At 45.8% G+C, this 26,795-nt stretch overlaps 2 protein-coding genes and 1 long non-coding RNA gene across 3 annotated transcripts; 2 read left to right on the forward strand and 1 right to left on the reverse strand.

Moving 5' to 3' along the window:
- Positions 1-1,885: 1,885 nt before the first annotated feature.
- On the forward strand, positions 1,886-5,073 carry DEFB104B (defensin beta 104B). The gene is made up of 2 exons (XM_043454166.1): positions 1,886-1,943; positions 4,549-5,073. Exons 1-2 carry the CDS (start codon positions 1,886-1,888, stop codon positions 4,818-4,820), a joined length of 330 nt encoding a protein of 109 aa, XP_043310101.1. The 3' UTR covers positions 4,821-5,073.
- On the reverse strand, positions 3,871-4,827 carry LOC122432343. The gene is made up of 2 exons (XR_006266805.1): positions 4,690-4,827; positions 3,871-4,609 (listed from the first exon to the last, which is right to left on the reverse strand). It is a non-coding gene; the product is annotated as an uncharacterized LOC122432343 (long non-coding RNA).
- Positions 5,074-6,312: 1,239 nt separating the features above from the next.
- On the forward strand, positions 6,313-25,070 carry SPAG11B (sperm associated antigen 11B). Its single transcript, XM_043454165.1, has 4 exons — positions 6,313-6,367; positions 7,376-7,522; positions 21,928-22,117; positions 24,691-25,070. The coding sequence occupies exons 1-4, from the start codon at positions 6,313-6,315 to the stop codon at positions 24,749-24,751; spliced, it is 453 nt and encodes a 150-aa protein (XP_043310100.1). The 3' UTR covers positions 24,752-25,070.
- The last annotated feature ends 1,725 nt before the right edge of the window (positions 25,071-26,795 follow it).

Consider the following 26,795-nt stretch of genomic DNA (forward strand, 5'->3'; position numbering starts at 1 on the left):
TGATGTCGAGCAGAAGTCCCTGTTCCATACAGGTCCTTTTTTGTTATCCATTTTAAATGGAGCAGTGTGTGCATGTCCATCGCAAACTTCCCCTGGCAAACATAAGTTCATTCTCTAAGTCTGTGAGTCTGTTTCTCTTTTGTACATAAGTTCATTTGTATCATGTCTTTTTAGATTCTGCATATAAGGGATGTCATATGATGTTTCTACTTCCCTGTCTGACTCACTCCACTCACACAAGTCCTTTTTAAATAGTTGGTATATGCAGCTTTTGCATCTGTGACCTGTTGTTCCTACACCGGAGCCCCGTGGATATAGAGAAGGGAAGCAGTTTATAATCTTACAATTAAAGCCCAGTCCTCTCCTGCCCCATGTCTCTGCAGGGCCACCTTCACAAGTATTTCTCAGCCTATCCCCTCCCTGCCACTACTGAGGTGAGGCAGGAAGGCTGGTGGGGTGAGGGTTGGGGGCAAGCCCCTTCTTCAGGATGGATCGTGGCTCTAGTGATGCTCTCCCCGGGGAGTGAGCTCTTGTACAGAATTCTCTGGACATATTTCACACAATTACTCTTCCTTTCTTCCTGCCAGAGTCAGTGGGAGTGTGTTATTGGTTTTTCCACTGGGATAACTTGGTGGGTTTCCTGGAGTTAAAACCCAGGAGGAGGGGGCTGGATCTTGGCCTGGGGCATTCAGGACTTTCCACCTCTCCTGCTCGTCAGACTCTCGCAGCTTATCAGATCTTGAATTTAGGCTGTCTCTTCCCTGAGGCTCATCATCAAAGATCACTAGGCCTAAGCTGTTGACTGGAGAAGGAAATGGCAACCCGCTCCAGTATTCTTGCCTAGAGAATCCCGTGGACAGAGGAACTTGGTGGGCTGCTGTCCATGGGGTCGCACAGAGTCAGACACGACTGAAGCGACTTAGCATGTATGCAAGCTGTTGACGGTCAGGCAGAGTCCGTGGATTACACCCATGGACGCTCCATTTTGTCTACTGTGCTGCAGTCCCAGGCTCTTCCTACCTGCCCCCACCTCGCCTCCACGGAGGTCAGGCCCAAAACAGGGTCGCAGACTCTCCCTGCCCAGTCCTGCACCCGCCCCCCACCTTTAGCCTCCGCAGGCACATGCTGCATCAGCGTTTTTGTCTCCTGATCCCTTTCACCTGCTCCTTGGAGATGCCCGTTGTCCTCATCCCACAGGTTTTCTGTCCCTGAAATGTGCTGAGCTCTCTCCCACCTTCACACCATTCTTCTCTTTCACATTATGTGCTTATCGATCTCTGTATGTTTGTTTCAGAGCAATTCTGGGAATGACAGACTGCATCCCCATTTGCCTCTGCTATAATATCAACAAGAAGCCCCAGGCTGCAATTTACCTGGAGCAATTTAATGCCAGTTGAACTGAAACAGAACTTCAAGTCCTTTCATCTGAATCAAAGAATATCTTAGAGATCATCTAGATCCAGTTCTTGTTTCAGATGGGGAAACAAGTGGAGGCACAAACAACTCCTCATCGAGGGTCTTTTCCATACAGTTTTTCACTCCCTCCCCATCCTGAGCACTGTCTCCAGGCCACTAGGGTTGTCCCTAGCACCTGCCTCCATGCTGCGTGAGTGCTCACCAGTAAACGCAGCTTTTTAAAATTCTTTTGGCCGTGATGCACTGCATGTGAGATCTTAGTTCCTGGACCAGGGATCAGACCTGCATCTCCTGCATTGAAAGCATAGAGTTTTAATGACTAGACCACCAAAGGAAGTCCCAATAAATGCTGTTTTTGATAAGCGTGAGCAGTCTACCGCATTGCTCTGCCATAAACAGAGCTGCTCCTCTCCTGCCCTGTGGTGACTCCTGCAGACCCAATTCTGTGTCTCTCCAGTGACCAAGGACCATGAGGATCCTTGTCCTGCTCTTAACCACTTTTCTTCTGCTCTCCCAAGGTTCTCCAAGTAAAAAAGGACCCTCAGCTAGAAACCCAGGGAACTGCAGAGAACAGGGGGTGAAGAAAAAGCTTGACTAAGAAAAAACATTCTGCAGGGGCCAAAACCTTCTTCCATCAATCTTTAATCTCAGCCCTGATTGAGACCAGGAGTAATCTGCAGTGAAAGGCTGGGCTGGTGTAGTACACCTCCCGGCAGCGAGCTCCATGACTCAGAAACCCTGGCACTTTAGATGTCACTGGGGGATTCACTAACCGTCCTGACTGCATTGCAGGACAGTTGCAGTTATTCACTTCGGATTTTGTGGAAAGAGATGCCTGCCCCTCCCCTTCCCATTGATGGCCCCCATCTGCTCCTGAAAACCTTTGATCTGCACAGAAAGGGACCCCCACTCACACTCCTAAAAGTTTCATATCAAATCTGAGGGTTAGGATGAAGAGAAGTGCTGTGATTTCGGTAGGCAGAACAGAAACGTAAGTAGCAGCTGCTGCTGGACTCTGCTGAGGAAGTTTCTAAGTTACACTGAGATGTTGGCAATCTCCTGACCCCTGTGGTAATTTGTGTACCCAGAGGCAAACTGTTAGCTTCGGCAGGGACTCTAACTCCCGCCTCCTAAAGGCTGAGCCAAATGCTCCATAGCACAATGAGGGCAAGTCAGGTCCTCCGAGCCTCAAGTCCAGTTGTGCTGGGATGACACCGACTGATCAGAGAAACTCCTTGATCCTCTCCAAGCCACTTGGTGGATTTCCAAAGCTGCAAAGGGTACCCAACCTTGTCCCCATCTAGAGTGAGTTCCTGTAGTAATTCACATGGGTTATTTCTTTATCCTGGAGGATTCATGTTTAGCTTAACTCTTCCTTCCTTGTTCTTTCTTTCTGGGCTGTTTCCCACAGACATCTCTTTGAAGTCCTGCTATCAGCATATTCTAGGCCTGTCGAAGTATGATGGTAATTAATTTATCAAAAACCAGCTTCCCTTTGACCTGTGATCACAAGACCAAGAACCGGTTGCGACAGAAACCTGGGTCTGGGGTTCCTCCAGGACCAGGGGATGTTCACGTCGAGCTGGTCACCATTGCCTGCATTTGGCTACTGAGGGCTGGGGCAGGGTGACCACTAGAGTGTGAGCCTGAGAAAGGCCCCAGGACACGGGCGATGTTGGGGGAGAGTGGGGGAGTGGAGTCCAGACTGCCATGACCACCCGTCCACATCTCTGCTGCTCCTCCTCTCAGTGACTCTGGCTCTTACATACGTGCAGCCCCTTGAAATGCCCATGAAGCAGTAAAGTAGGTACATAGGAGGATGATCAGTTGTATAAGAAAGACGTAGTATCACTTGGTTTACCCAGAAATGAATTCATCGGGTTCCTGCCAAAGGCAGGAGGCACCTGGCTGCAGAGCCTCCTTAAGCAAAGTTCTGGAGGGAGGCTCTTTCAATCCACCATCCACCTCCCCACCTGTGCTTCCAGGGCTCTCCTGGCTCCGCTGTGAGATGCGACAAGCTTGTCATGTGAGAGCTGATTGTTCAGTCTCAGAGCACACACTGAGTGAGGAAACCGCCTCTCTGGCTCTCGGTCAAGGGTCACAGGATCAAGATTCCACCTCCTTCTCCCCAATCCTATCTCCTCTACTCACTCCAGTCCAGTCTCTCCAGGCATGTGCCCAGCAGGTCACTATGAAGCACACGTGTGTACCTGTCCTAGGTGTGCAATCGTGAGCATGAACGCAACATCCTCCTCCCAACTCAGGGAACCTGGAATTCAACTGAGAAGACCAAATTACTTAAACACACATACAAACACACACACACACACTGCAATTTGGGATACAGGTTGGAGAAGGCTACCCAGTCCAGTATTCTTGCCTGGAGAATTCCATGGACAGAGGAGCCTGGTGGGCTAGAGTTCATGAGGTCACAAAGAGTCGGACACGACTGAGTGACTAACACTTATGAAAGAATTTTTAAAAAATTACATCAGGAAGACAATAGTTCTGGGGCATTGAGCCACATGAGGAGGAGCGTGCAGAGTTCCCTGCCACTGACACTGAGGTGGAGAGCATAAGGTTCAGAGAGGTTATTCGTGGCAAGAGGAGGAAAGTGTTCCAGGCAGAGGGAAGGCTGAGGGTCAGGGGCGGGGGGTGCCCTGAGACAGACAGGGGCTGGTATGCAGGAGCCCGCAGAGTCCAGGGGGCTCTGGATATGGGGGAGCAAGGGCCGCTGGGGAACAGCTGGAGTCTGAAGAGAAGGCCCAGGCTCTAAGCAGCCAGCTCTGCGGGCCAAGCTAACAGGCTTGACTGGATTTAATAAAAAAAAATCAATAGCAAACTTTTGCAGGGATTTTAAAAAGAAATGTGACATGAACCAATTAACTTAAAAATAAATAATAAAAATAAATAAATTTGCTTCCACGCTGGAAGCAAATCAGACGGTGAAGTCGATCAGTGAGGAAGGTGGAGGGGGTGGGGTTGCCGGGGAGGCCGCCATCTTGGGTCTGTGTCACCGCCGCTCCCTGGCGTCCTCCAGTCAGTGTCACTGTCTGCGCCAAAGCTGTTGCCAGAGCCTTGCCTCTTGGTCCTCGGGTACAGTTAATCACACTGCCTTATTCTCTTATTTAGTGGGAAGTGACCTTGACGCAGGCAGGATATGCGGCTACGGGACTGCTCGCTGCCGGAGGAACTGTAAGAAACACGAGTTCAAAGTTGGAAAATGCCCCAACACCTATCCGTGCTGTTTGAAAAAGTGGAATGGCAACTCACCGAATCCTTTGAAGGACAGAAAGCCGAAGGGAGCCTGGCTCCTAGAAATGGCCGCCAGCCAGACCTCTGAGCCTCCCTTCTCCGGGCCGTCCCGCTGGACCGTCCCCAGCGGAACCAGTCTGGTGGAGTGAGGGCCGGCCGAGGGCGCTCACGCGTGCAGAGCCGAGGCGGGAGCAGTGAGCACAGGGCCTCTGCCTGACGGCGGCGGGCAGCAGTGCAGGTCCCATGAACGCCTCAGTACTTCAAAAGATGAGCCAGAAGCAGGTCCAATCCGCCACAAGCCTAAGTGAACACCGTTTTATTCTTTTGCCTGAATCATACTGAATGATCTTGTAACATTGGGTTTCTTTTCTGTCAGCAGTCCCTGCTCAATAGTTATACGTGTCTTTTATTAATTAAAATGGAATAAATCAATACTGAGTGCAATTTGTCTGGCATACCCTGCAATTCAAAACACAGACCTCCAGGGAGACAAACCCGAGATGCTCTGCGAGAAGGGTTGACCCCAGTGGATGTGTGTGGAGGGTTCCATCCGGCAGATGGCAGCAGTGAGTGATTCCGCCCCGGGCTGGGTGGACGCTCCCGGCCGCCTTAGCCTGAAAAGTGAGAGGTGTGATAAAACACTGGACCTGGGTTTCCTGCCCAAACTGCACTTCAGTGAGTAGACCAGCTAATAAATGAAGGAGGGGTGATAGAGAATATCACTATTTTGCAAACACCCAGGGAAAGAGTGAGCTGCTAACGAATGTCAACAGCCACTAAAATGAGAACAATCCCGCATTTGCTGTCTCCTAATAGAGGAACTCAATGCCACCTGTGAGCTGTGAGGCTGATTGTCCCCTTTCTCCCCAAAATGAAAAATGACCCTTCCTGTTAGTGTCACCCAGCGTCAACATGGGCTCAGTCTTGTTTTTTCCTCGGTAAGCTTCCTTGGTTGTTTCCAGAAACACTCACCATGTTTTATCACATCCTGGGAAAATACTTTGCAATATATAACTCAGAGAAAAGAACTATTTTTTTTTTTTAATGTGACCAGAGGGTTCTTACCATACCTGGAAAATTCAGTGCCAACTCCTTAACACCGTTTAAGAGCCAACCAGAGTTCTAATGGCGCTGGTCTGCTTCAGTCAGAGTTGTTTTCTTATAGGCAAAGCAAACGTGTAGAAATAAGTTGCCCATATACAGTAAAACTTGCATCGATTTTGAAGATACAGTCTGAGGACAAGATAGCAGTACTGTGACAGCTTTATTTACGTCATTTTAACAAACAGCAGTGCTTTAGCCATCAGCACTTGAAACTGGTGATTTTCCCTTAAAGCCATTTTTCTTGCCTCTCTCCTCTTCCTCCTCCTCCTCTCTTCACCTGACATATCTTATTCACCAAACCTACCCAAAGCATTCAGGCATATTATTTACTTCCTGAGAAAAATGGCTCAATGTTTGTTCCGCTAGTGGTGGGAAAATAATGCATCTATCTACCTGTGTGCTTTTGTGAGTAGGAAGTTACTACGGCTGCAGCCCCTCCCAGCTGGCACCCCCAGCCCGGCTATAAACAAAGCCCTCTTTGCCGCCCACCCGCCCTCAGCCAGCCCTGGACGTCCCAGCTGCAGCCCCCTCGGTGACATGAAGCAATTCCTTGCTCCATCCACTCTTCTCCTTGTGGTTCTGCTCTTTCCAGGTAAATCAGAAACGGGACCTGGGCCTGAGGGCTGGGGTCTCCCTGAGATGGTCATTTCCAGGGTAGGAGTCCCCTGGGCCTTGAACAACCCAGCTCTGGGAGCCCGTCTCCTGGCGGGTTGCTCAGCAGGTATCTCTGCCTGAGTTTGTGAACAACACTTTTTCTTTTTTTTTTTTTTGGTGCACCCTGAAGCTTGTGGGATCTTAGTTCCCAGACCAGGGATCAAACCCATACCCCCTGCATGGGAAGGCGGAGTCTTAACCACTGGACCTCCAGGGGAGTCCTGTCAATGACACTCTGAAGGGGCTGGTGGTGCAGCTTCCAGGAGAGAGGCTCCCAGTGCTGACTGTGCTTTCTCATCCTTTTAGCACCTCCTTCCCTTACAGAGAAGGACAGTGTGTGTCTGGAAGGACCTTGACATTCAGGGGGTCTCCACGACTACCTTGGTGACAGCCTGGCGGCTGCTCAGCTTGACGTCCACCCGGACTCAGGCTCTGCCACTTCCCATTTCAGACATCACTCATCTCTGTCTCTGCCTCTCACGTGCACAGGTCACATTTGCCCCTCTTCCGGCCCACTCCACCCATCTTCCCCTTTCTGAATCTGCAGCTTTATTGAGGTGTGGTCCTCACACAGGGCGCTGCACCTACTTAACCATGCACAATGTGATGAGTTTGGACGTGTGCAAACACCCGTGGCCCTGTCCCCATGGCCAAGGGGACAGATGCCTCCGTGCCTCCCAGAGCTTCTGTGTCGCTCTCTGTGCCCTCATTTTCCTGTGCTTACAACGCTTAACATGAGATCTTCCCACCCAGCAAATCTGGAAGCTCACAGGCCGTACTGTCACCTAAGCTGGACCGTGGGCCTGGGACACGTCTGTCCTGCGTGACCACTGATGGATGATCCCCTGCCCCTCTCACTTCCACTCTTCGCTTGTCTCTTGGAGCATAAGCCCCTCACTCTCCTGGGTCTGTGAACATTCTCTGCCGTGTGTTTACCCTGAAACAGGGCTTTCTGGAGTCACACATGCTAACCACCAGGACCCCGAGGGTCCCAGGAAGCAAGAAGAATCCCCGGGACGGGGAACAAACAGGTCTCACCCACTTCACTACCAAGTAAAGCGCTACCTCAGGCCTCGCCAGCCCCCCTTCCCAGGTAAGTGACAGAGCCCGGGATGGGTGGTCCATGGGCAGAACCTTCAGAGGAAGAATGGATGGGAGGTGACTGTGGGGGCAGGTGGGCTGAGCGGTGGAGTGTCCTGAGACAATACGTGCATGACTGAGTCTGCTCTGCCTGTGGGAAAGGTTAGGGAGGGGTATGACAGCCCCCCAGGGCAGGACCCCCGAAGATCTCGTGAAACGTGGGAGCATCAGGCAAAGAGAGTGGTGGAAGGAGAGTGCGAAACAGCAGGTTTGGAGACTGTGATGCTCTCAGAGTGGTCCACAGACTGTGATTTGCTTGCTGGAGGTTCCAGACCACGTGACTTCTGTGTCCCCACTGTGCTTTCCCTATGTCTCCAAGACGTGCAAATTCATGGAGAATGTAAACCCGAGCAGAGAATTAGACATCAACTGCCACATTCACTGTGTAAAGCCCAACAAGCAGAGCAGGACTTAGCATGTTACAGGTTCTCAGTGTTGATGCCTGGAGTCAATACTCAGGTGAATTGGTTTTGCTTCATGAAAACAGTGCTCAGTGGACAAAATATTGTTATAAACTTGCCTTTATTGTACAGGAGATTCATAACACTGGATCGTTGTGCCTTATGACTTACAGAGGCCATCCAGAAGACTAGGACGTTTTCACAAACAATAATGATACTTTTTATTTTCTGCTCACTTAATGTGGGTCTGTTCCAACTGCTTCCCATAATTTCATTTAATCTTCACAACAGGCTTAGAAGATAAGCCCTATTATTGTCCCCACTTTACAGATGAGTAAACTGAGAAGAACAAGTAGACTGTCCCCAGGGGATGACAGAGCTGTTAGCAGCTGGGGTCTCCAAATACTCTGCCGTCTTTCCTCTGGTTGCTCCTACTGATTGGTTAGAAGATTCCAGGGCCAGAGGCTTCTAGGACCAAAGTATGTCCCACCTGTTTTAATTAATAGGATAATGATTTGTGTATAATAAGCACCTGCGATGTGCTGGGTGCTTTGCTAGAACTCACACATAGTTAAAAGATAGGCTTTATCACCTCCTTTTGAAGGTTAGGTAACTCTCAGCTCCTTGAAGAGTTGCTTTCTTAAAGCACAGCCACCTAAGCAGCAGAAAAGTCGTGTGGATTCAGGACTGTCTTCCTCCAGAGCCTGCAATATTATCTTCTCTTGTTTCCATTCAGAGCACTAGTTTTCTGAATGTTTTAGAATTCATTTTGGTGACTAGAGATGCAGATTGAATAGGGGTCTGGACTGTGTGTGGGTGCAGTGAGAATGCCCTCCTGTGTTGGGTGACAGGTGTGTGTCACTTCTGTCTCCCGCTGGAAGGACCTGGAGAGGACAACCAGACCATTCAAATGTCTACTCCAGAATAACCTGAAAGCATGCGACCTATGTCATCCTGAGACTGCAGCACGCGGAGGGATAGATACAGTAGCTCCCCTAAGACAGGATTATTTTGAGTAGATCTGAACACTAGACAAAGCCACAGAGTGAATATCAGAGAGAGTGTTGGATCCCCCAAAGAAAGGGATCGCTAACAATGACTATTGCGCAGCTTTGGCACAGGGCACCCTAAACATGACATTTCTCACCAGCGTTGAGACGATTCTGGAGTCATCTGCCATCAAAGCCATAATGCAAACAATCTTTGGATTGTGTTGGGGTTTAACTCAGTGAATAACAGATCTGAGGAGATAACTCTCTTGGAAGAAGCAGAGCTATATACCTGGAGTTGATTTTACAGTTTTGAACTCGAAACCGTGAACCTTACGGGATATTGAAAACAACCAAAGACAGAGGAGTAGACAATAGCAGTGCCTCTGGGATTTCCAGAGGAAGCAGGTAGAGAAGTCAGTGGAACTGTTGTTCATTAGGATAAAGTTTCAGTGATGCTAGAGGTGTGCTGTGCGTCATAAAGGCTATAGCTAATGGTGCGGGCTGTGCATTTAAATAGTTGTTAAGAGAGTAGATCTTATGTTCTCACCACAAGAGAAACAAAAAGCAAAAACAAAGAGACACAGGGAAATTTTTGGAGGCGATGAGTATGTTTATGACTTTGATTATGGTGATAGTATCAGGGTTTCTGTCTTTCTTCTTTTTTTTGCTGGGTGGGGGCTGGCTGTGTTGCACGGCTTGCAGGATCTTAATTCCCCAACCTGGGATCAAACCCAGGGCCTTGGCAATGAAAATACTGAATCCTAACCACTGGACTGCCAGGGAATTCCCTACTTTCAGATTTTTATAGGTTAAAAGAAAAAGACTGTTGTTCTGAAAATGAACTGAGAAGAAAATAATTTGGTTGATCAATTGATTCATTGATCTAATCAAATAATTGTAAGGCTTATTGATGACAGAAATTAGGACAGGAAGAGGGTAACACCTCTTCAAATCTCAAAAGTCAAATCTCACAAGTCAAATCTCACATCAGCGGCAGTGCCTCTGAGAAACAAAGCACCCTGGGCATGGTGTCCATCAGAAACCTTCCCCACTTACTGCTAAGTCTCTGATATTGTGCCTCTGCTTTCATTGTGTTCATCAACTTTTTCTTTTTTTTTTAAATTTATTCATTTCTTTGGCTGGGTCACGTCTCAGTCACAGCATGCAGAGAGGCTTAGTTGCTCAGAGGCAGGTGGGATCTTAGTTCCCAGACTAGGGATTGAACCCACGTCCCTACATTGCCAAGTCGGATTCTTAACCACTGTACCACCAGGGAAGCCTCCCAGCTTTTTCTTTCATCTTTGCACCATAATATATTATTTAAGAGAAAAATTTGTTTACCAATATCAGTACATGAAGTACAGAGTGAGATATCAATACAATTACTCCGGTAACTTGACTCATGTTTAAGGTATCAGATCCAGGCACTCTCTCACAGCAGTGGGGAGAAAGCACATCTTTTTAACTCTTTGCAGTTCTACCCTCTGCCACACCTGCTTGCGGGCCTGGGTGTGTCCTCTCCCTCACAGGGTAGCTCCTCCCACTTGCCTCAGGGACCATTAGGCCACTTAGGACACATCTCATGAGGCCATGGCACTTCACACTTGGCCTCAGCAAGTCCTCTTTGTCCTCCTACACAACTTCTAGATTATTTAAAGTACAACATTTGTGTCCTAAAGCATCCCTCACCATTTCTCTTGCCAATTGCCTCTGAATTAAAAGTTCATTTTTCAGGGAAAGTGAAGGTGACGTTTAAGCCAGAATCAAGTATCTGAGTTTGACCGTATACAAAGAAAGTCCATTTCCTATCCCTTGCCGTCCTCCACCGTATGCCTTAGGGTTAAGATAACTAGTGTTTGGTTCTTGAGATGGTCTTAAGATGCTAACGTTGACTGTTTCTTTATACAGATGCAGATTCAGGATTCAAAGTTGTCAGGTGCACAAAAGGCAATAGCAAATGTCAAAAATTTTGTAATTACATGGAATTCCAATTAGGCTATTGCTCTAAAAAAAAGGACGCCTGCTGCTTACCTTTGAACTGAGGTGTTGACATGGAAGCTGAAACTTTGTCGGCTGCCTCCTGGGCCAGTCATCCTAATGCAGGTGTTTTGGACAAGAGCTGAATGGCTGAGCAGAGAGGAACTGGGGCTTTGTCGGTGGCCCCAGTCTAAACTTTCACTGCAGCGAAGGAAAAGAGGAAAACTGCCACACGTGATCTTTTGATGTGATCTTAGAGAAAATGGCTAGCTTGAGATATACAATATTTTCCAGATCAACACAGTTTTTACTGGTAGATGTGGATGTAATAAATTCTCCCAGGAAAACATTCAAATCATTTGTTCTTTTATTTTAAACATATTTTTGAGTACCTCCTTTGGTTCCTAGGCACTGGGAAATGTAATGAATTGGAAGTAGGACTATGTGGGGGAAAGATATCTCAATAAATAAAACCAAAAGGATGCTACATATTCTAAAATGTGCGTGTATCCAGCATGTGGGGAAGATAAATACAAACAGAATTAAGAAAGGATTCCTGAGAAAATTTGAGCAGAATTTTGGAGTATGATTAGGAATTTGTCAAGTGAAAGAGAAACAGATTCTCAGGCAAAGGGTGCAGTTGGTAGGAAGCTGCAGAATCTTAAAAGAATGATTTGCTAAGAAAATGTGGAAAAGCTCAGCATAACTGTAGAAGAGAGGGATTGATTACAAGTATCACATGAGGAGGGTGCAGGAAAAGTGTGTGACGTTGTCAAAGAAAGAACAAATATTATACTAAAGACTTGGGACGGCTAAACAAGAGAAGGTTCCCAGGTGCTCCCGGGGTGTGAACATAATCATATTTGAGTGTTGGAATGTTCATTCCAACAGAAGAATTGGGCCTGGACTGCAAATGTGGGAGACCAGAGGCCGGAAAGGAAGACCTCCTGACAGTGGAGGCCAAAGTCAGTGACTGTAGTGGAGACAGTGCTCTGAAGAGGGAGCAATTAAGGGGTTTCTGCAGAGACTGGGGTTACACCTTTGGTGACGGAGGAGAAGGAAGGAAGGGGGAAAATCCTGGAGATCAGGTGACATCAGGAACGAGGAGAGCAGGAGGAGCAAGGGGCTGGCTAGACGGGTCTCGGGAATGTTGGATTTGAAGCCTGCAGCATTCACCATGTCCAACTGAGACCTGCAGGGACTTAATGGATCCCAAGAGTGAGGAGACAAGAAATGAGAGTCAAAGTTAGCCATAGAAAAGGATGAAATAAAAAAAAAATTAAAAAAATAAAAAAAAAAGAAAAGGATGAAATAACTAGACAAATGGCATTATTTGTCCATAATAATGCCAACAGGATACAGTTTTTGTATATTTGATGTAAAATTGATTGTGAAAAATACGTCCAAAAGCAAACGAAAATATTTTCATTTCCAGTGTTAAGATAATTGATGATTTTAAGTGATTTTATCTTAAAACATGACTCTGTCAAGTTATTGAACTACTCTTCAATTTTACATTTAAAAAGACAAAATTGATGTGCCTAAGGATAAATAAGTATGTATGTGTAAGCAAAGACTACTTCAACCCTAGGCAGAGCCAGTCTATAGTAGACTTAAGTGGCCTCAAGAAGGTCATAAATTTAACGTAAGGAAGGACTTCCTGGGCATTGAGATTATGAAACAGTAAAGCATGTTATCCAGAGAGGATTTTGCATTTCTGCCTGGAGACAAGGGAGTGAGCCCCCTGGCTCCTCAGGGTCAGTTCTGAGCCAGCAGTTCTGTTAGTCACCTTGTCTGTCTTTTCAGAGAAGCAGCTGGGTGCAGGGCCCCGGGCCTGGCCAGGCTTATAGACACCTGCTGTACTCCTAGTGGGAAGAGAACTTTTAGGCAGCAGGTTGGTCTGGGTCATTGCAGAGCCAGTAACACACCTGACTGCCTGCTGTCTGCTCCCCTCCACCCACTGTCCACACACTGTGTCCTCTCTGCCCACTGCACCCGGAGAAGCCTTCCCCCAGAAGGCTTTGATCGCTCTGATCCCACTGACTCATCCACCCCCAAGAGCTTCTCGGTCATCAGGAAGCCCAGGGTCTGCTGGGGCGGAGCCAGGGTGGCCGGGCTCTGTCAATCACATCCCCATTTGGCTTCCTATGACTAATAATGGCCACACCTAATCTCTCCTTCCTGTCCACACATGTGGTGGTCACCACGGCCCTGCAGGTTCGGCCTGCTCTGAGCTGGTTTGCCCTTATCTCTTGGGTCATAGGAGGTGATCTAACTAGACCCAGCGAATCTCTTAGCAATAAAAACAAAAATTAAAATTAGTCTGTCCTAATGAAGAGAGTCAGACACGACTGAGCAACTAACACACTGACATTAACACTAATGAAGAGAAATTGAGTTCATTAACACAGCATCTTTCTTGATGGACCAGAGAGGTTTCCTGGGGTCAGATGAGTCACATCAGTGTTACTGATGGGGACAGCAAGGATGGGATTGACCCCAGCAGCCAGGGGCAGCGGGTGCGTCCCACAGGGGACTGATGAAATGGCTGTTAGGTCTATGTGCACCAGTGGGCATGGGCTTCCCTGGTGGCTCAGAAGGTGAAGACTCCACCTACGAAATAGGAGACCTGGGTTCCATCCCTGGGTCAGGAAGATCCCCTGGAGAAGGAAATGGCAACCCATTCCAGTATTGTTGCTTGGAGAATCCCATGGACAGAGGAGCCTGGGGGGCTACAGCCCATGGAGTTGCCAAGAGTCAGATGGGACTGAGCACACATGCCTCAGTGGGCACTGTGGTGAAGCTTTCAGGAGAACAAGAAGGCTTCAGAGGATCTGTTGTTTCTCTTCCAGCAGCTTCCTCCTTTCTCTGAGTTCTGAGAGCTCCTCTAGGAAAGCTAGGTGCTACTTCCTACCTGTCCATCCAAGGCTCCTATAATGGGTAGTTATCATGTCTGCCTCATTGTAGGACAAATTAAGAGCAGAGTTTGTTGAGCCAACCTAGATGACGTGGCAATCAGGTGACATGCCAGGACCCTGACCCAGCTTACTTTGAGCCAGAAGTCTCAAGGTGTGGATGTGGGCTTTTCTGCCTTACACAACTTTGCTATACCTAAGATGACACACATTCCTTTCTCAGGATGTTTCCTGGCAGCACTGACTGGGACAGGCTTCTCAACAAGCCCTGGACAGGGGCTTTCCGGGCTGGAAGGCTTGTGGCCCTGTGAGTCCCGGATGACTGTGGATCTGAATGGGTGTGTACAAGCAGCACTTGTGGGAAGGCCAGGTGCTTGGATTCTAGTCTCAAATCCAATGATGATTGTGTTGATGCCCTGGGTAACTCTTGATGAGCACAGTGGACAAAAATGTCCTGAGCCCAGCGACTTGTGACTGTGTGAATGAGTAATTCATCCTGGGAAACAGGTCGCATGACCACAGTTGGTGAAGACCGTGAAACAGACGTCTGTCCTGGAGACCTATTTCCATCAGTTATTTGAGAACCTCGGGAGACAACGGAAATGTGGACTGCATGGGCTTGGTGTGCTCCCCTGCAAAGGATCATGTTGAGCCTGGAAGAGAAAAAAAAGACCTGCAAGACAAATGAGACAAGAGTTTGGGGTAAGATGTTAAGAAAACAGTAAATAATCGCCCCAACTTTCTCCCTGGCTTAACCAAGGATCGGGTTAGCTGTACAGGGATTTTGTGTAAAATGGGGGATTATAGGAAGTAACTGAAGAATTGAGTTAGAATAGTGAAAAGAAGCCCAGAGGAGTTTCCAGGGCTTGGAGGAAAGGAGGCTGGTTATGCTGACCAGTCGTTCTTTAACTGAAGTTCCCAGATGGCTTAGTGGTAAAGAATCTGCCTGCCAGTGCAGGAGATGCAGGTTCAATCCCTGAGTCAGGAAGATTGCCTGGAAGGAGGAAATGGCAACCCACTCCAGTATTCTTGCCTGGGAAATCCTATGGACAGAGGAGCCTGGTGAGCTACAGTCGGTGGGGTCGCAAAGAGTTGGATACAACTGAGCACAACAGCAAACAACAGCAGGAATAAGTACAAAAGAAAGACACACCAGATGGACTCTAGGATGAGAGGGAGTCAGTGGGAAGATCACTTCAAATGGATATTGTGCTAAGAATCATTAGCCGCAAATAAGAACAACTGCCCTCAGGCAAAGTCAAGTGGTGGGGACCCAGTGTATTATTTCACTTAGTCTACACGCAAGGGCTGTGTTCATGTAATTCATGTAGCTGGGTACCAAGGACTTGATGGAAGCCTCTGATGAACAGAGAAATTGGTCTTATTATAGATAATCAAGACTCTCACTATGGCTTTTATGGGAGTGTGAGATAATTCCATTGGGATACTGAAGGCTGAAAATTCTGCTTATTTCTTCGGGAATAAAAGGGAGATTATGAAACACTCTGTGTGGTGAAATTGACATATGATGAGTAAGAAATGCCTCAGTAAAAGTGAAAAGCCAGTTTGGACAGAGAAAACATAAGTATGAACCTAAGCATGACTTGGAAAGGGAAAAGATGAATGTAGCCAACCACTAAATGCTTTTCACTAGTAGGTGTTACTTCCTGAACCAACAGAATGGCAAAGCCACAGAGTTTTAACATTGAAAGTCCTGCTTTCTGTCCTTTGTTACAAGGACACCTGAAAATGAGTTTGAAAATGGCAAATCTAAAGGTGGAAAGTAACATCTGGTATTCCTTTTCTTAAAAAACAAAACAAAACAAGCACTGTAAAACAAAGGTAAATTTTATAACATTTTCAAGAATAGCATTTGGATGTAATATTTTCTGATTCCTTGACTATTTTAGAATGATTTTCTTTCTTTTTTTTTAAATGCATAAGAGAGAATTAGTTATGGAACCAAAGCCTTGCAACACAATTTTCCTCTTAAAATCTCAAAGGTGCCAGTTCCTCATCTAGCATTCAGTATAGTGTGAGAGATACGTAAGGCAGGCCTGCTTTTGTTCCTGATTTTTGTAGGGTTTTTTTTAATTTCTTTTTTTTTATGCTTTCAACATTTCATTAAGATATATGTAACTGCAATTCTCATTTAATTGGTTTTATCTGAAAATTGGTAAGTCTTATCAACTGGCTTATTTCATTGATTTTCTACTTTATAAATGATTTTAAAATTGTATTTTAGCACTATTTCCTTTTTAAAAAGTAATTATATTATGATAAAAAACACTTAGCATCATATCTACCGTATATATGTTAACAGTACAATGTATCATTGTTGACCACAGGCACAGTGTTGACTAGCAGATCTCTAGCTTATTCATCTGAAATGTCACATGTGTTGATTAATAATTCCTTCCAGCTCACATTATATCTTCTCTGAAAATTCTGTTTCCTTCTCAGGAATGCCATAATCTTTAGGTAGGTTGACTTGCCTTCCTCTGCCTTTCGCGTCTCACCGACTCTAACAGTTTTCATGTCTGTGTCTCTTTCCTCTTCCACCTGGAATGCCAACCAGTGAACTGCAAGGAGATCCAACCAGTCCATCCTTAAGAAAATCAGTCCTGAATATTCACTGGAAGGACTGATGCTGAAGCTGAAACTCCAATACTTTGGGCACCTGATGCGAAGAACTGACTCATTTGAAAAGACCCTGATGCTGGGAAAGATTGAGGGCAGGAGGAGAAGGGGAGGACAGAGGATGAGATGGTTGGATGGCATCACCAACTCAATGGACATGGATTTGGGTGGACTCCGGGAGTTGGTGATGGACAGGGAGGCCTGGCCTGCTGCAGCCCATGGGGTCACAGAGTCGGACATGACTGAGCGACTGAACTGAACTGAATTCAACTGTATTCTATTTTATGTGGTGAGGGATAGAGTGGTTTGTGTGTACATGTGTGTATGTACTTAGCACCACAACTCACCACATTAGTGGAAGAAATACCTTCTGGCTGTTCAAGGATCTGTTTCCTGGGACTAAAAGTAACCATCCTTGTGTCCTCAGGTGAGTTATTTTCTCAAAATGAGGTGATTTTAACAACACAATTATTAATTAATAATGTATTAGTTGTCTATTTTATATATAGAAGTGTGTATATGTCAATCAATCTCCCAGTTTATCCCTTCCTCCCCTTTCCCCCTTGGTAACCGATAGGTTGTTTTCTATATCTGTAATTCTATTTCTGTTTTGTAAATAAGTTTATTTGTACCATTTTTTTGATTCCCCATATAGCAATATCATATGATATTTGTCTTTCGCTGTCTGACTTCCTTCACTCAGTATGACAATCTTTAGATCCATCCGTGGTCTGTTATATGGCTACATTGCAATTCATTTTTCCATTCATCCATTGATGGACATTTGTATATTTCCACTTTTTGGTGATTGTGAATAGTGATGCTAAGAGCATTCATGTACAAGTTTTGTTTTAATAAATAAAATATTATTCAAATACATAAAATAGAAATAAGTATTTCCTAAACTTATTGAGGAACCATCAAACTTTTTCTACAATAGCTGCACCATTTTACTTTCCCATCAGCAATGTATGAGGGTTCTGATTTCTCCACACTGTTACTAATACTGTCTACTTTCCAATATATATTCTTGCTACTTTTTTTTTTAATGACTATCCTAGGGCAAGTGAAGTGGTATCTCTCTGAGTCTTTGATTGCATTTCCCAAATGATTAATGATGTTGAGCATCTTTTCATGTGCTTGTTGGCCATTTGTATTTCTTCTCAAGAGAAATGTCTAAGTCCTGTGCCCAATTTTTAATTGGGTTGTTTGGCTAATTATTGTTTAATTGTATCAAGTTTTTTTAATATATAAAAATGTTTGATGCTGTTTTTCAGTCTCTCAGTCATGTCTGACTCTTTGCAACTCCATAGACTGCAGCATGCCAGGCTCCCCTGTCCTTCACCATCTCCCAGAGCTTGCTCAAACTCATGTTCATTGCGTCGGTTATGCCATCCAACCATCTCATAATGGCATAAAAATGTTTAGCTATTATCAAATGTTTCAAACCCGTGTATCTTTCCTCTCTCCTTATACTGTTTTCTTCTATTTATAAGTGTAATACACACCAGAATAATTATCTTCTGTGTTGGAACAAAATGAACTACAGTTTCTTTCAACCTTGTAATTATAGAAACCAATGAACCTATGACCAGACTAATAAGACCATTTAATGAACTTGATTTTCTACTTTAGCTTCCTTGAGAATGGCACACCTGATTCTCCAGACTGTTTATGCAGTTCTTCCTTAGTGGTTGCATTCCAAGTCTGTGATTGACTTGAAAATAGATTAAAGTGTAGGAGAAAATGTGGGTGATAAAACCTGATACTATTAATTTATTTCTCACCCAAATGAGCTGATTTTCCAACATAGTTCATGAAATTTCCAACTGTATAGAAAACAGTTTCCAAACTATAATTTCACAACTATTTGGGCTTTAAGGCTAGAAAAAATATACCATACACCTTTACCTTAAATGTTCTCTACATCAGGTAAGTATAAATAGCGAGGATGAATACAAATTATAAAGCATGCTTTTTATTGTGTCATTTACGAAGGTGACTTTTTAAAAAATGACCCATACATTTGGGTATATGCACTTTAGTGTTTTCATTAAACAATAATCCTTGTCTCTTATAGAGAGATCAATTTAGAATTGTAATTATTCATTGGAATCCTTGAACTTTTAGGATGTATTGTTTTGGTATGGAAGCCTGTTTTCTCAGGATTAAATCAATCTGTTTATACATTTAAAATTTCAGTTATTTTTAATTAGCAGATAATTGCTCTACAATATTGTGTTGGCTTCTGCAATACATCAACATGAGTCAGCCATAGGTATGCATATGTCCCCTCCCTCTTGAACTTCCCTCCTACCTCCCACCTCATCCCACTCCTCTAGGTTGGCAATTTTTATGACAGGTGATTTTAGACATAGGTTCAGAGCAATGAGCCATAAAAAAAGAGTTGCAAATTTTAATATTTATTATTTACTGTTTGGATCACACTTAGACACTGTCTTAATATCTATTTTATAATTACATAGTGCTTTGTGAACCTTTTTGTTGGCACAGAGAGGTAAAGTTCCCAAGTAACTTCCCCTTAAGCCCTATTTTAGTAGGTGCTTTTACAAAGTACAGACAAGCCAGGGAATAAGGGTATCCTTTGTTAGGACCCACTTCCTTTGCTTAATCTTTCTAGAACAGGAATCTCTGAACTGAATGTCTGCCCCCCATTCTGGGTGCCCACCCTGCTCACCTGTGCCCTTACTCACCTCGGAAGTATGGGGGTGCCACCTGACATCTCTTTGTCAAAATCCATTTTCTCGGTAAGACTCGTGGTCAAACATGTTTGCTGCAAATTGGTTAAACTGGGGCAGGAGACCACCTAAGTGGTCTTGTAGCTATTATGCAGCTGGGAGTGTGTCCATGTGTCCAACTGTGGTAGAAGCTGGCCAGTCAGAAGCTACTAGAAGGCAGGGACCACATCTTTGTGTGTCTCTGTCCCCATCACCTGGCCTAGTACCAGGTACTAAGTAACCATCACCCCAGTGGTTCTTCTGCCACTGAAGCCTCTATGTGCCAAGTTATTGGTCAGGTCTTGAATACGATGAAGCCTGTCTATTTTTAGGCAGAAAACAGTATCCAGTAACTTCTGCCCACAGCCTTAGTCAGTAGACCAGATAAATGTGCTCATTCCTCATTAGTGTCCCCAAACCTATAAATGTCCCATTTTTGTGACCTGTCCTCTCCATTTCACTTGGCTGTTTCATCAGATTTGCTTTTCTGCACAGCAGGGCGGGGAGACCTGAGGGAACTTTAAAACATGAAGGTCCTCTTTCTGTTCACTGTTCTCTTCTGTTTGGTCCAGATGAACTCAGGTAAATGTCTCCTGGTCAGGGTAGAAAGCTGCTCCCAACCAGTAGGGATGAGCTGGGAGAGGCTGGGGAAGGCTGTGCAGGAATTCCACTGATGTGTGTGTCCCTGGTGGGGATGAGCAGGAGGTGTCTGTGTGTTGGTGGTGGGTGCAGGCAGATCCCTCTGGGGCTCAGCTCTGGACCATTTTGATCTTCCCTACAAAGAGGTTTTTAGAGGCTAAATATGAGTTTTCAGGGTCATAAAACAAGTCAAAGAGTCATCTTTGCTCCAATACAAATAGAAAAGATTCATCACAGTCTGAGAAAAGTTTGCAGAAAGAAATTATAATCACCTCGCCCAAATGTCAAAGCTGGAAAGGAATGAATCTTCTATGGAAGCCCCACACTTTACAGGGAGAGGAAACAGCACTCCCAAGAAAGGCTGCAGTCCTGCAGAGCAATTTACAGTCATGGTCACAGCAGCAATTCCTACTGATGATAGCATTCCGCCAGCTTCCACAGAAAGCCTGTTTTACAGAGGAAATCTGAGGCACAAGCTGTTAAATGAGTTATCCAAGGAGAAATCATTAGCTACTGGGAGAAGTGAGGCCAGCCGTGATCTCCAGATTTCTGGGCTGTGGTTCTTTGACCTTTATTAGGTATGTCGCCCACCGCTTCGTTGGGCTCCTCTCCCAACCATGGTAGAACTGAGATAACATAGGCTCAGAGAGTGTACCCTGTTTGGAGATGAGATAATGTGCAAGGTTGTTTTTTTAAATCACGTAAGGCCAACACTGTGAGTGTTTTGGGTTTTGAACAATTTTATTTATTTATTTATTTTGGGGTGCACAGAGTTTTCATCACTGCACATAGGCTTTTCTCTAGTTGCAGCGAGCAGGGGCTATTTTTCACTGCAGTGTGCAGGCTTTTCATTGCTATGGTTTCTCTTGTTGGGGGGCATGGGCTCCAGGGTGCTCAGGCTTCAGTAGTTGCGGCATTTGGGCTCAGTAATTGTGGCTTCCAGGCTTTAGAGCACAGGCTCAATAGTTGTGGCACATGGGCCTAGCTGCTTCCTGGAATATGGGATCTTCCTGGATCAGGAATCAAACCCGTGTCTTCTGCATTGGAAGGTGGCTTCTTTACCACTGAGCCACCAGCAAAGCTTGTTTTCATTTTTTTTTTTTTGAGTCAAGATAGATTGACATTTGGAGATCTGATATAAGACCTTTCTTTCAACCATCTCATTCCCAAATAGAAAATGCTGGTTTTTAAAAAATTGAGATATATTCAACATACAATATTAGTTTCAGGTGTACAACATAATGATTCCATATTTGTACAGATTGCAAAATAATCACCCTAAGTCCATTCGACATCCATTACCACATGTAGTTCCTTTTTTTTTTTTTTTCTTGTGACAAATAGAAAATGTTTTCCTTATGGGAACATTGGGTAGTTCTGCTTGACCTATAGATCCACAAGTCATAGTTAGGAGAACTCAGTTTTCTTTTCTTTATTTCATTTTAGGCTGTAAAACTGAAAATTAGGCCACAGACTGAGGATCAGAACACTTTCCTATTTTCCTAAAGACCAAGACTCATCCCTCCAATCATTGCACTCTGTTCTCCAGAACTCCGTTTTTCCTTATTGTATTAGCTCACATCCATCACCAGGAGGCTTCAGAAGTGTGATACAATACAATAACATATACAAATACATGTATTATGTGTACCTTCCCAACAACCTTTAGAGGTATGGATTATTGTCCCTGATGCTGGGAAAGATTGAAGACAAAAGGAGGAGGGGGCAGCCGAGGATGAGATGGTCAGATTCATGTTCATTCACGTTCATAGATTAACCACTGACCCAATGAAACATGAATCTGAGCAAACTCTGGGAGATAGTAAAAGACAGAGGAGCCTGGCGTGCTACAATCCATGAGGTTGCAAAGAGTCAGAAATGACTTAGCAATTGAACAACAAAAACAAAATTTATCGTCCCTGTTTTATTGTTCCAGTTGAACTGGAACCTGTCCAGATAATTTTTTAAGAGAATGATAAACATTGTGGAGGTGGCCTATGTTCATCCTTTATTCTTTTGCTGTGTGAACTAATTTGTTTATTTGTTCTATCCATAGGGGATGTTCCACCTGGAATTAGAAATATTATCTGCCTTATGCAACATGGAACCTGCAGACTTTTTTTCTGCCGTTCTGGTGAGAAGAAATCTGAAATCTGCTCCGACCCCTGGAATAGGTGCTGCATACCACATTCAGAGGAAGAAAAAAAATACAGACCAGAGATGGATGGCAATCAGGCACCTAGAACGTAAGCTTCCAGAAAGCAGGCCGGATCTTGAAGTATGCTAAGGGTTTAGAAGAATGTGTGACTTATAGCAGGTGCTCAACAAACATTTGTTGAATGAATCCAGCATCAAGGGTGAAGGTCTGATAAAAGATTTTTCCCAAAAGCTTGCCTACTTTCTTTTTTCTGTTTTTTTTTTTTTCTTTAAAGACTCTCAGAATTTCATAATATTCACCTCCTTTCCAGGGACTGCCCACAGTTAGGGGTAGACCAGAAACCAAAGTGCAAATCCAGCTCATCTTCAGAGAGTCAGAAATGCAGCCAGTCTACTGGCCTCTTTTCCACCGAATGACATCTTTCTTCTCATCAAACCTGAGCCCAGCCTCATCCTACTGATTCCCAGACTATCGTGTGCCTGATCTCCTTTCCACAGCCTCCTCAAGTCACAATAACAATAGGTCACATGTAAATAGGATTTAAAATTTTTTCAAACAATCTGAGGTTATCTCGGTTGATCAATGCAGTCTTATGGGGTATATGAAAAGGTTGAGGCAGTTCCATTTTAGGGATGGGAAGAAGATGGAAATCAGAAGGTTAAACGAACATCCCACTGGTATTACCAAACCAGTGCTCGTTGTTCTGTGTTCTTTCTAAAGAGCACATTTCTGAGTAAACAAAGCAAGGCAGGACTTGACGTTCACAACCCACTCTCCTTTGTTTTTCTCTGAATCTGCTGAAACGTGTCACCCATCCCATATCTTTGAGCAGTCATCCGAAGGGCAGTAAATATTAATTACAGGTAAAAAATGTAAAAAAGTAACAAAAGCAAGTGTCCTGATGTACGAGACCATATGCCAGATTTTTTCTAGACCAGTTAGAGAGCCTGATAAGGTACCTTCTTTCCATATTTGTGTTCACTGCCTGAATCCAGTTTGCTCTCCCATAAGCTGAATTTACTCTAAGAGTCACAAGGAAGATCTGCCTCTGGGTTCCTGTCTTGACTCCCAGCTCAGGCGTCCATCCATACTCGGCACAATGCCTTGGCTTCTCCCCAGCCCTCCTGCACTCACTCTTGGTTGATTCCTAAATACCATCAGACAGGCTCGTGGGGGTGTGAGGAGTGGAGCCTGTCTTAATCGCAGGCATCTCTGCGGAGCCCTTGGTCATCCCTTCAAAGGAGGACTGAGGGCCAGTTCCAGACCTGCAGGGACTGTCTGCTTGGGAAGGGATCTCACTCAGGCTTAGCTCTTGCTCCCAAGGGAAACATGACATTCTCCGTGCTTCAGGGCAGGCAGACACATACTCTGCCAAGAGTCCTGCCATTCCATGTCCCACATCTCTGTCCCCTGGAGATTTCACACAAGCACATGCACATGCGCGTGCACACACACACACACACACACACACACAGAGGGATGGGCCTGTGTCCATTTAATACTGGGGAACTGGGATCTGGTTCTACCTCCTCTCTTGACCTTATTTTCCTCAAAAATAAAATGAGGGAGATGGTTTAGACCTCTGAGAGCCCTCACAGCTTCCCACGTGGGTGTAGAATCAGGGCCCCATCAACCATCAGGGATAGCTGGGAGCCGGGCAGGGGGGACACCCAGGATTTGGGCAAGTCTCTTCTCTTGGTGGAAATGGAGTTGGGAGCATGGACCCTCTACTGACCCAGGAGGGGCTGGACTCTTCCTGGTGGTGATCCTGGGCCCTGGACAGCCAGGAGGGGACAGAGGGATTTGGCTGGGACCAACAGGGTCCAGCATTTCTACTTGGGAAGTCTACACACCTTCTCCATGGCTCTTTTTTTCTGAGCTAAATATAATTATCCCCCACCATTCATCTCAAAGATGCAGCTTCCTCTTCTGAGATGGCTAATGAGTAACAGGGCAGGTCCTCCCTAGACTCCAAAGGGCTTCAATGTCCCCAACTCAGGCCCCTCCGGCCCTGCCCTGCCCTGCCCAGCATAGCAGAATCTATCACTAGGGTTCATGGCCCTCAGGCTCCTTGGTGCTCCCCACCTCCCCTTTTTTTGACTTCCCTGGTGGCTTAGATGGTAAAGTGGAAGATCCCCTGGAGAAGGAAATGGCAACCCACTCCAGTACTCTTGCCTAGAAAATTCCATGGACAGAGGAGCCTGGTGCAGGCTACAGCCCATGGGGTCGCAAAGAGTCGGACACGACTGAGCCACTACACTTTACTTCACTTCCTCCCCTTTTAGGACCTGTCATTGTGCTGCTGTTAATTACTCACATGTCTGCTTATCTCACTGCACTTGGAAATCCTCAGGACAGGTCTGGGTCTTACTCCTCTGCGGGACTTTAGTGACCAGCCAAGCACAGTCAATGTGAAACAGATGAAGGAATGAATAATTCAAGCCTCAGACAGATCTTCAGTCCACCACTGCTGCTGTCCTTTCTGACTTGAGGACAGGACATGGGATATCCCCCTGTGATGATTGCCACATCCCTGTCACAGCCTAACGCCTGCCTCCCCCTCTTCTCTCTCACAAACGGCCAGAAAGTAGGACAAAGCTCTCAGCAGCTCTGCCCTGTTGTACTGCCTCACAGCTGAGCACGTGACCCATTCATTTTCAGGGCTCCCGGCTCCCCGCTGCGAGCAGCAGAACTAGAGGAGCGAGGCTGCCAGAAGCCCTGAAGAGTCTCCACCACGAATGTTCACCCGCCACCCCATGCCCGCCAGACACGGACTCTTAGGCCAAAAAGGAGCCCAAAAGGTCATTTAACAAAACCACCCGCTCTCCCCACCACTACATAGGCAACACAGTATCATGGAAAGACTCTTCACTTGATCTTAGCCAAAAGGCTGAGAAGCAATCATGGAAAGATTCTTAAGCAAGGAATCAAAACCCCCGAATTCTAGTCCAGTAACTCATCCCTGTCACACTCTTCATTTGTAATGTGGTCATATGTTTGTATCCGCTGATCTCAAACGGGTCATTAAACTTTTGTTATTTAATGTTGGAATCTTCTTGATTCAAATAAGACACAGGGAGAGTGATTTGAGATTGTTTTTCCATGTGGAAATAGTACACATTTTATTTGAATTCCTGTAGGTGGAGCAGTTTAGTAATGAAAATACAGACATGCGTATACATGGACACATTTACACAAGCTCTTTCTCTGTACAGTTATAACATGAGAGGGTGTTTGAACCCTTCATGGGTGAAACAGTCCCTCAGCTGAATGTCGATCATCTTTGTCATGTTCATCTGGACTCTTCAGATGAAGGCACTTGCTCTCCCCGCGTCTTGGGGTCTTTGAAGACAGAGCTGAGAGGGGCTTCCCAGGGGGCTCCGTGGTAAAGAATCTGCCTGCCAAGCAGGAGACACAAGAGATGTGAATTTGATCCCTGGGTCAGGAAGATCCACCTCCCTCCCCACGGGGAGGAAATGGCAACTCAGTCTAGTATTCTTGCTGGGATAATCCCATGGACAGAGGAGCCTGGTGTGCTACAGTCCCTGGGTTCAGACACAACTCAGTGACTAAACAACAACAAACTACAGAGAAAAGTGAGAAGCTTGCCCCCTCACCTGCCTCTGAAGATGACCTTTGCCACCAGATCCCACCTGTGAAACTCTGTGCTGGGGAGGTGAGTGTGCTCATCTCATGAAAAATCTCTCAGGCCAGATGCCACCTGCTTGTTTCCCAGAGCAATTCTGTGCTGTCTGAAAAATCACGCTGTCCTTGGCAATGCAACAATAAAAGACTGAGATGAAATTTTAACACCACCAGCCCCAACAAAAAAGAAAATCATTCAAACTAGCTCTTGTGTGAGGCCACAGGCCGTACATGCTCACAGTCATGTTGCACTAGCTCAGCCTGTTAAGCTTCCTCTTCCGGAACCGCCCTCAGATTCTTCCTCCATGAAACACCAATAGTGCCGTCTTCTCAGAAGATGCATGATCGTGTACGTAAAAGCCAGGGAAACCCAGGCCCCTAGAAGCTCAGAAATCCACCGTGGTCCCGGGCTCCATCTGTTACTTGGGGGTGAAGTAAGGAGCTTCCAAACTCAGGAGTCTGCAGCCTGTCTCTGTGTCTAAGAACAAGAGTGAGGCACCAGGCCTTGTCTTCAACGAGAGCTGTTGACCTCCCTGAGGTCAAGGCCCAGGACTCCAAGTTTCTCCTCAGGGAATGCTCTCTCTCTGTCTGGAATGGGGTGTTGCCCATCTGGCATCTCTCCTCAGACCGCTCTTTCTCCGTACAAACGAGCCCACCTCCCCTGGCCCCCAACAGTGAGATATGTCCTCCAGAATATGCCTGTCTGTCTGACATGAAGTGGATCATGTGACCCATCTCCTCTGAGGGTGCCTTCTCTCTCTCTGAGGAGGAGGGTCAGCCTTTTCTCTCACAGGTTTTTAGGGGTCTGTGGGTTCATGTGGTGAAATGACGTTTATCAGGGTTCACTGCAACTTCTCTGTGTTCCACTCACTCGGAGCCTTACCTGTTGGGTGGCTGTGGTGGTGCTAGCAGGGAAAGGTAGTGAACTGCTGGAGGGGGCTCCCGGGAACCCCAGCTCTCTACCTGAGGCCATGGTTCTCAGTCTGGATACACAACGGTTTCAGTCAGGTGCCATTACAGAGTCACCTAAGGATCCACCCTAGACAATCCGTCAGACCCTATAGGTGGTGCCTCGGGGGCCACATGTAATTCTTAAATGCTGCCAAGATGTCCCTGAGGAC

The sequence above is a fragment of the Cervus canadensis genome, chromosome 31, assembly GCF_019320065.1.
Source record: "Cervus canadensis isolate Bull #8, Minnesota chromosome 31, ASM1932006v1, whole genome shotgun sequence".
In the NCBI taxonomy this organism is placed as follows: domain Eukaryota; kingdom Metazoa; phylum Chordata; class Mammalia; order Artiodactyla; family Cervidae; genus Cervus; species Cervus canadensis.